The 9,839-nt window shown below is 30.4% G+C and overlaps 1 protein-coding gene across 1 annotated transcript in view; it reads right to left on the bottom strand.

The window, feature by feature from the left end:
- Positions 1 to 8,922, bottom strand: part of LOC108691843 (meiosis arrest female protein 1 homolog) — a 15,274-nt gene extending 6,352 nt beyond the window's left edge. The window contains exons 1-13 of the mRNA XM_018199776.1: positions 8,689 to 8,922; positions 7,880 to 8,242; positions 6,766 to 6,909; positions 6,400 to 6,684; positions 4,127 to 4,293; positions 3,068 to 3,165; positions 2,769 to 2,976; positions 2,374 to 2,536; positions 2,010 to 2,208; positions 1,848 to 1,930; positions 1,182 to 1,316; positions 632 to 784; positions 145 to 543 (exon numbers count right to left, since the gene is read on the bottom strand). Of these exons, the coding sequence (XP_018055265.1) occupies positions 145 to 543; positions 632 to 784; positions 1,182 to 1,316; positions 1,848 to 1,930; positions 2,010 to 2,208; positions 2,374 to 2,536; positions 2,769 to 2,976; positions 3,068 to 3,165; positions 4,127 to 4,293; positions 6,400 to 6,684; positions 6,766 to 6,909; positions 7,880 to 8,203 (2,358 nt within the window). The 5' untranslated portion in view covers positions 8,204 to 8,242; positions 8,689 to 8,922. The remainder of the gene's footprint in view (positions 1 to 144; positions 544 to 631; positions 785 to 1,181; positions 1,317 to 1,847; positions 1,931 to 2,009; positions 2,209 to 2,373; positions 2,537 to 2,768; positions 2,977 to 3,067; positions 3,166 to 4,126; positions 4,294 to 6,399; positions 6,685 to 6,765; positions 6,910 to 7,879; positions 8,243 to 8,688) is intronic.
- Positions 8,923 to 9,839: the final 917 nt, after the last annotated feature.

The following is a 9,839-nucleotide window of genomic DNA, read 5'->3' on the forward strand; positions in this document are numbered from 1 at the left end:
AATGAATCGCTTTACAATTATGATCAAAGCTTCTCGACAGTAAGAGGAACTATAATGCAGTTCTATCGTCACCAGAAAAGCTCAGACTCGGCTTCTTATTCATCATTTAGCGAATACTACACAGAAAACAACACAATCGCGCACCTGTATCGTATTACTAAAGCATGGCGACGGTGTGTTTCTATGATCCGGATTGAGCGAGACCATTCTGCCACTCGGATCTTCAGTGATTATGCATACGTCTCTCATCTTGTAAAGTTCTGACACGCTTATAGAAATCATAAATCGGCTCTCGTACATCTCGCGGAATTTGAATAATGGTAGTTTGTGTCCCGGGACCTCTTGCAAGAGCAATACGATTTGTGCTCGGATAAGTTGCAAATTTGGTCCACCGATATGAGCATAAGATATCAAAATGCGCTTATAGCCTATTTTACGACGGTGTAATTGTGAGATCGCATATTGTGCGTCGGATAACGAAGGTACTTTCACGCTAGCGGCGTAATTACCGTCTGATTGTGTAAATAAAGAAATATGACAGCTCTAAAATAGAAAAAAAACGTATCTCTACAATAAATTGACCACACATAAATTATTTTACAACTCTTTCATTAAATAAATGACCACGTACCGAGATGTGTTCCATGAACACAGACGAAAGAATTCGCTTCATGTCTTTCATATCGATATTTTGATCTAAATTTGTTACTTGCAATTCGATGGATATATTAGTGCCATTATTGGTGTTATGTCCGACGCGATTATTTACAGGATTAAAAAACTTCTAAAGAAGAAAAGATTAAGAAACATAGATTGAGAGAAAAGAATAAATTAACACAAAATAATCGGAAAAAAGACCCTAAAAGATCAAGTTGGATCTTCAATAAATAACCGTGTGAATTTATATATTACACATCTAATCCTACAAACTGAACTAAATTAATTTTTAATCTTGAAACGCAATCCTAACAGAACTAAAATAATAATATTACAAATTGAAATAATAATTTTTTTTATATGTTTTTATATGTTTTATTATTTTGTTTTAAAATAACAATTTCATAATATTAATGTTCATAAACGTTTAGGGACTTTATTTCCAATTTGTTGTATATTCATGTTACGGTCTCAAAAGATGTATTTAATAAATTAACACGTCATAACAATATACAAAAAAATACCTCTACTTCTTCGTTTTCTGCATCACTCAGATGCGACCGTGATGTTTGATTATGTTGTCCTGCTCCTTGTAACATATTATTTTCGTAAGGTGATGGTGTTTTATTATTTCGTGTAGAAATCTGCTGTTGCTGATTCTGGAAAAAAAAAAAAAAGGAAACACTTTTCTAGAATGTTTACTAAAATCTTGCAAAAAAATTCTGAAAATTTGCAGTATTTTAAAAGTATTCCCGATATTTTGGAGATATTTTTATTTAAAATTCAAGATAGCAATGCAAAATTGAAAGAAATTCGATAATATCAGTGAGCTACTCTATTCTGTTGAGTATTGTCTTTTATTGTCACTTTGATTTTTTTCTAAAAACTCACAAAATACACAAGAATGTGAATATACGGATGTGTATATCATATTTATTACTAATTAATTGCTAATATTTTACATTATCAAAAAAAACTGGTTAAAGAAACAATAATTTTTTTAGAAAGACAGAATTAAAATTTGAAAATAAATTCCAAAAATTTTCCTAAATCTCGATAAAAGATTCTATAATGTTTCCAGATATAATTTTTAAAAAGAAAATCCTCCGAAATTTCCAGATAATAAACACTCCGTTATCTTTTCGTTCCTCTAAATATGTTAAATGAATAAAATATAATTGTGTTTATACCTGACTGTGCCACGAGTTCTTTTCTCTAGTCGACGCATCATATAGCGGAGAAGGACTACGTCGTTTGTACGGATTGGATTGCACTTCAATAATACATAATATTAATCATCAGACGCGATACAATCAAAATGACATAATACAGAATTGATTTCAAATTATTACCATTATAACCAAGTGGAACAGCTAATGAATTGTATGACTGCCGTCCTCCAATCCATTCAGAAGCATGAAGAAATGTACCATGTGTACCTCTGATGCGCCTAAGACCTTCAGGAGTGCGAGAAGTTGTGGTAATAGCAACGTTATTGTCCCGAACCTGCGGGATGTGAGTCCGTTTATTTAATATCTTTGACTTCTCTGCCTTAAACAAAAATAAGTAATTGTTTAGAACATTATAAAAGTAAACATTATAGTAACAAAAATAAACCAATTATAGCAGATTATCAACAAGGTTGAGAGTAAAGAAAATATATCACAGAAATAGATATATATGGATAGATTTAAATAGCTCTTAAACGAAACTAACTTTATATTGTGGTTCCCATATATGACTATATTGTTGAGGTCCCGCCAGTGGCCATATTATATTTGGTGATTGCACCCTAGTAAGGTCATTGTATGTCCTATTAAAAGATACCTCTCCGCTATTCAGATATGATCTCTCAAAAAATATTGGAGGTTGTATTAGCCTGCGAAATATAAAATAAAGATATTAAAGTTTCATTATAATTTTGTAACAAATATAAAATTCATTTAACATTTTGAATCAGATAAGATCAAATTACAAGCTCATAGCCCGAATCAGCAAGGATAAAAATCTACTCTCGACTCTAAGGCTCTTTCTCGGATTATCCATCATTGAAGAGAAACAATATTATGTTAATTCACCAAATAAGAAATTTAAATTTCACAAAAACTAACCCTGATGGTGGGCCATTGATGGGTGCGCAATGGGGATTGAAAGCAGGATAGCCACCCACAGAGGACGAGGACTGAACATGTGGAAATTGGAGGGTCCTTTGCCCTAGCACAGAGGCACTCGCAGCATACATTTGTTTAGAACTACTTTGTTTAGAATCAGTAACAATTTCCGAGTCACTAACTGCCCTACTCCGAGTTATGATACTTCCTGAAAGAATATTATTAATTACAATAAGTTTGGTGGGTAATCAATGCCTTGGCGTCTTACGTCGCTTAAAATTTTATCAACACAAACGTACCTAGATTTTTGACAATTATGTTTCCTTTCTCCTTCCCGAGATATTTTACAGATATTTTCGATCCAAGAACAAGTTCTCCTTCCATACGCTTCTGAGCCCTACCAAAAATAAAAAAAGAAAAAACAAATTCACATTGTTATTATATAGTCTGTTAACAAGTAATTTCACTTATAAATGACCTTGATCGCAAGAATATATCTTGACATCGATCGATTGTAACAGTAATTACAATAATACCAAATTTTATTTTAAATAGGAATGCACGTAAAATAAACTATGTATTGCATATAAAATAAACATTCCTCGATATTAAGCAGCATAAATTTCTGACAATGGTGATATTACCACTTACCACAAATAGAAGTAAAATCATCACTCAACATTGCGATATTGAACATTTAAATAAAGAAACAATAAATACTAAATAATAAGATATATATTACTCTGTAGAAAAATTTCACTATAATAAATCCTATTATGTGCTCATGAATATAACAGTTAAGTAAATTTATTATACTATATAATGTTCTTTGATACCACTATGTTCGTTATATTACTGTCTGTTATTTCGAATCTTTCCTATTTATGTTTTCATCCCTGCTACATCTGTATATATAATAAAGGAGATATATAAGACCGTTTTTCTTCCTTTTTTTTAAATACGTATACCGATCCAATGGTAGAACAGAGAATGCGAAAGGTTGATTTGCACGACATGTATGAGCGGGATATTTAAATAAAAATTAATATAGGCTAAGCTAGCAAACGAATAAAAAACGTAAATTTCAATAGTAACTTTCTAATTAATATCTGAAGTTTTCGGGAAATTTACTAATTTACTCTGAGAGACCTAATTAATATTCTCTTCATTTATCAAATTTAATAATACTTAATTCAACTATTTTTGAAATATATAAAATATCATAAAAGATACATATCATTTCATATATATTGTTCATAAAATTAATTTAATTAAGAAAAAAGTAATTGCTTTATATATATTTAACACAACTTTTATTTCAATATATCTGTGGTAATCAAAATTCATAAAATATATACCTGTCTGCAGAACTATGTGACGTAAACCGTAGAATGGCAGTATTTGACTGGACATCTATCACGCGACCACCGCAATTTTCAGATAATTGCTTAAGACGACGCTTAATAATATTAACATCCGTTTCATTGGGAAGATTACTAATTAGAAGGTCATAGGATTCATTACCCTGAAAGTGTTAAATTACATTTGTAGGTAAACTGAGTAAATACGCGAAAGACAGATTATGTATCAATAAATTTTAACATTATATGTATATACATGTATATACATATATCATGGAAGTGGTGAATTTGTTTTGAAAAATCACTGATCAACTCTACGAAATAACTACATTGATGAACGTACTAAAAATTTGAAATTTAAATGCACGTTTCATAAAACTGAAAAACTTAATATATCCTTAGTGTCACTGAATCATTGAGATATATCTTGATTGTATATATCGCTCGTTTGTTAAAATATGTAATAAATATGTAATAAATATGTAGTAAATATGTAATATAATTCGAAAAACAAAGTTTTTTCCAGAAAATAAGTTTGTTTTAAATTATTAAAATTTTTGAAGTATTAATTTTTTTATCATAAATTCAAAAATATAAGCCGACAAAAAAATAATCGTGTAACAAGTATAGTATCAGTAAAATAAAAGACTAAACTTTGAGTTCTTGTCGGAATAGAATCGATATAATTAACAAAATAATTATTTCACTCACTTTATAAGAACAGTAAAATTATCAAAATGAGTAAATTTGGAACGTTGAGAAGAATCAGAAAGACATTGTAAGTCTAATGACTAGAGAGATAAAAAAATTATGAAAAACGAACACTCTTAGTATTTAGAATATTTTTATTTCTTGACATTAAGTTCATTCTACAATTGCGTAAATACATAATCATAAGTCGTTATAGTTGCAACCAATCTCAATAGAATATTCTTCTCATATTCGACTATGATTGGCCAATTCTTACAACTACAATCACTTACTATGCTTACGCAACTATAGAATGGGCTTTAAATTTGTGATGTTTTCCCGGTTCAGTGAAAACAATGTTCCGAATTAAATAATTTTGAAGTGTCTACTGGTTTTCTTGTTGCAAAGCAAAAATATTTATTTCGTTAATTATATCAACAATTTTGAAGAGCACTCAAACCGAAAGTCGAAATGTCTGGCCTTTTACTAATATACTTACAAGGGAATTACATAAAGTTCTGATTTAAAAAAAAATGTTTTTGTATACATATAGTAAATTACATAAAAAGATGAATTTAGAAAATGTTCACTATAACGGAAAAATAGTGTGAAATCATCCCTTATGTGGTAGCGGTTTTTAATTTTTTCCATTATATATCAAAAACTATTTGAGATCAAAATAAAAAAAATATCAAAAAATATTTTATACAAAACTTTATAACAAAATTACCTCTCTTCATTTACGTCAATAATATTTTTAATAAACAATTTTTTTAATAAAAAAAAATTTATTTTTCAAAAATATTGACGTGGATGAACAGAGGTAATTTTATTATATAAAACATTTTTGTAAATAAATAAAACATTTTTTAATTTCGAATAATTTTTAAGATACAATGAAAAAAGTTAAATTCGTTACCTACATGAGAAATAATTTCACCCCTTCAAACCGAAAGTTTTTTTTCCGCTGCAATGGACAAATTCATCTTTTTACGTAATATCTATATGTGTACAAAGTTTCATTAAATCAGAACACTTTGTGTGGTTTCTTTGTTAGTACACACGATTATCTTGTGTCAGATCATATTGGCTTTTATTTTGGAATTTATGATTTATTTCTTGAGAGCCTTAATCTTTTTTAAACGTTATTATTTTAATCTCAAAATATAATTTTGTAATGTTTGTAGAGGATTGAAGAGGAATAAAAATATGTGCCTTCACACACACACACACACAAAATATTCTTTTTTTTCTTTTTTTCTATTCTTTTTCTGCAATTAATTTAGAAATTGTCATTTTTTTTAGTCATGTCTTGTTATAATACATAGAGTGATATAGATTATTGAAAATGAGTCTAAATTATATTCATTGGGATGTACGAAGTATGCTACATACAGATACACACAAGACAAAGTATATTCGGAAATAAAGAATGAGAAAAAGTATACTACGTATACTCTATAAATATTGTTTATTAAATAGATACATATAAAAAGAGTGTAGCATAATTTATAATATTAGCAGTGTGGGATGAAAATTCCCTTGTCAATATTATAGTCGTCACATACCAGTCTTCATACCTTTGGTGGAGGTCTGGACGGCAGTGGTTCCGTGAGCTCCATAAAGTCATAATGTTCATTAGCGCATAATATTAACGCTTCTGAGGTATTCTTTTTATGTAGCAGTATCACATGAATCTTCTTCCGATGACGTAGATCACTGAGATCAGCGGCAAAATTAATATCGCCAGATATTAAGATTATAGCTGCCGGGCTGCCATGGATGTCGGCAAACCTTCTAATGGCTTGTTTAAGCTTTTCGTCTGCAGCGTTTTTACATGTAGCAGCTACGTGTATTAAATTAACCTAACAAATGCAGAATAAGTTATTTGGTAATGAGCGTTGTGTTCCGGAGTTTGTTGAAATTATGTCGTGAAATTGTTTTACCTGAGCATCATTTAGTTCCTGAATGATTTGACTATTCTCTTTCTGAACATCACAAACCACTATAAATTCTGCCTCTTTATAGCCATCAAAAAATTTATCTCTAATTAACTGTGTAACTCCTATGGCGGATCTACCTTTAGGAACCTAAAATACAATTATTATTATTTCATGACAAATAATATTATTTCACTGAAATCCATGATTAGAATATTAGGTTTATTTTTACTGCACTGGACTAAAACCTTTTGTCATTGATGTTCGATAAAAACCATAACAATGCTTAAGGATTGATTCCTAAGATCATCTTAAGACAAAAATTCTAGTACCAAAATGTCGAGGTTATAATAGTTTTTTGAATTATAAGCACTTAAAGTTAGCGAATCATGCTTCATAAAATTTGCATGCTTAGGTGCGATTAGACCTTCTGTCTAGGATTTTATCTAAAATTATCATATCCATTCTCTTTTTTTCCCAGAACATCATTCTTTTATACAGCGTTTGAAAACATGTGGAAAAATTCCAAAGGTATCCCAAATAATTACTGCTCATGATTATCTTAGACATCTTTAAAAAATCTCCCCAGATGTTTCCAGATCCCTAAAAAAAAGGACAAAAAAAAGAGAATGGCAATCCTAGTTCACAGTATCACATCTGAATGCATAAACTTTAAGTAGTATGATTCGATAACTTTAAATGTTCATAATTAAAAAATTATATTGTAGCGACATTTTGGTATTGAAATTTTTTTGAAAAATATCGAAATAACCTCAGGCATTTACCCTTAAGTATTGTTATGGCTTTTATTGGACATCCTGTATATCTACAGATCTGTTCTTTTGAACTAAATTTCTTATGTGGTTAGTCTTTTTCTCCTCCAAAATGAAAAGAAAAAAAGTTAAGATAAACTATGCAAAAAACTTATGTCAACTAAAAAGAACAAATTATATTTCATTTTAGGTACAATAAGCATTCAGTTTAGCGAAACTTCTTATGATTCATTTATTCTCTTTTTCTCCAAGGTGAAAAGAAAAAGTTAAAATAAACTGTGAAAGAAGTTTAGATAAAAAAAAACAATCATTTCTTTCTCGAAAGAAGAGATTATATCAAGTTCAACCTGACAATTCTCAATGTCCCAAAATACGCCAATGGGTGGAAGATGATTCGATGTACTCGACATCTTAGCTGGGCTATCATAACACAGAAGAGAGCAGTCATGTCTGCAATGGCTGAACGACAAAGAACTGAATGCCTTAGAGTCTATATTAGAACCGCTATTGTTTTCTAGTCTAATGTCACACAGCGAACTGTTAGACTCCGAAGAGAAAAACTTTGGCGTAGACAACAGAAGTTGTTGTATCAGTTTCTCGTTAAGGCCCTCGATCTCGTCATTATCTTCCGCACAGGATGCACGGTAATCAGAAGAGTTCTCGTCAGCCATGTGTTTCACAAGTTTTCTGATAGGAGTTCAATATACAGGCTGAAATTAAATGAACAAGTCAAGATTAAACAAATATGACAAAAGAATATATTGAATATAAATAAGTAAAAACATTTTTATTTTATTTCTTCTTATTTGATCAAAGTGAACTCCTGCTTAACATTTTGTTGTGCAAATTTTTGCAATTTTTCGTTCAAACAAAATTGTACAACATTTAATATCGATAAAATTATATCTATGCCTTTAATTTTTAAACGAGACATATTATACACTGTACAATCGCGTAAATAATTCAAAGGTATGTGTAATTAATGATTTTCACAAAAGAGATGTACAATTGTAAAGAATGGAGAAAGAAAGAGAAATTCGTCGCGAGAACATGTCTTTCTGACAGTAGAAATAATTTAAATCGTTACACGCAAATGCATGTCGAGGAGTTTTTGATATAACAAATTGTAGCACGAGGGAACCGTTTGGCGCGTTACCTGTGAAATTCAGCCATCGTTCCACCATCACTTCCTATGCAGCATCGGGCAAAAACGCGGCAACCGGCACAATAAAATACCAAACAGGTAAAACATTACGATAGGGAATCATAGGCGAGTGCATAATTCTAAAAGTTCCATGTCCGAACTCGTCTGTCGGAGTTAAGATTAAATCCGCAAGATATATGTTTCTCGTATAATTTTTCTTCTATTTTACCTTGTGTTTCAATTCTCTCTCTGTCTTTCTCTATCTCCCTCTCTGTCTCTCCCTTTATTCCCTTCTGCGTGGCATGAACAGAGAGAAATCATCATGAGAGCGATCTCGGTCTTTTTCATGCAACGCATACTAGCGTCCATTCTTGCGATATAGGAACTAGGTACATACCTACTTTCGTATTTTGCGAAACTGTTGATAAAATCATAGTACAAAAAGTCTCGAATAGAGTTTTTATAATTTCGACTCACAATCAGTTACGAAAGAAAAGAGGATTGGAGGGATAGTAATAATAATAATAATAGCTTGGTTATGAATATATCAGCCACAAATAATTTATTCTCACATGCTAAGACTTGATCACAATTTGAACTCTATCACAGTATAAGTACATACAGTATGGACATTGAACTTTTATGTGGTCTCTAATTTTAGTGCGCATGCGCCGATTTTCAACCAGGAATATAACTTCTTTCAGTAAATTAAAATTGTAAATTAGATTAGGTTAGCTGAATCTCCTTTTTCCTAAATATAAAATAATTAATCCTTTCGCCTACAATATCGTGTAAGACTCATGATAAAAAAATCGGGCCAAACATGAGTATTATATTTGGCCGGGTGAGAGCCGTGGTACGTCGTTCGTACAAAGTACTTAATTTTTTTTTAATTTGTAAGAGAAAAGTAGAGCAAAGAGTTAATAAAATTAAGTTTTATTAAAAAATTAAATCAAATTTTTTCGGAGACTATATTGTGTAGAGTGTTATATTTGTATACGATAAAGTATTCTCGTAATTAAATATGCGCGCGCGTGTGTGTGTGTGTGTGTGTGTGTGTGTGTGTGTGTGTGTGTGTGTGTGTGTGTGTATGTACGTATATTATTAAATTACAACTTCACATTTAATTACAATTTTCATGTAATATATTATTTTTTCATACA

This window comes from Atta colombica, unplaced genomic scaffold, assembly GCF_001594045.1.
Source record: "Atta colombica isolate Treedump-2 unplaced genomic scaffold, Acol1.0 scaffold106, whole genome shotgun sequence".
NCBI lineage: Eukaryota > Metazoa > Arthropoda > Insecta > Hymenoptera > Formicidae > Atta > Atta colombica.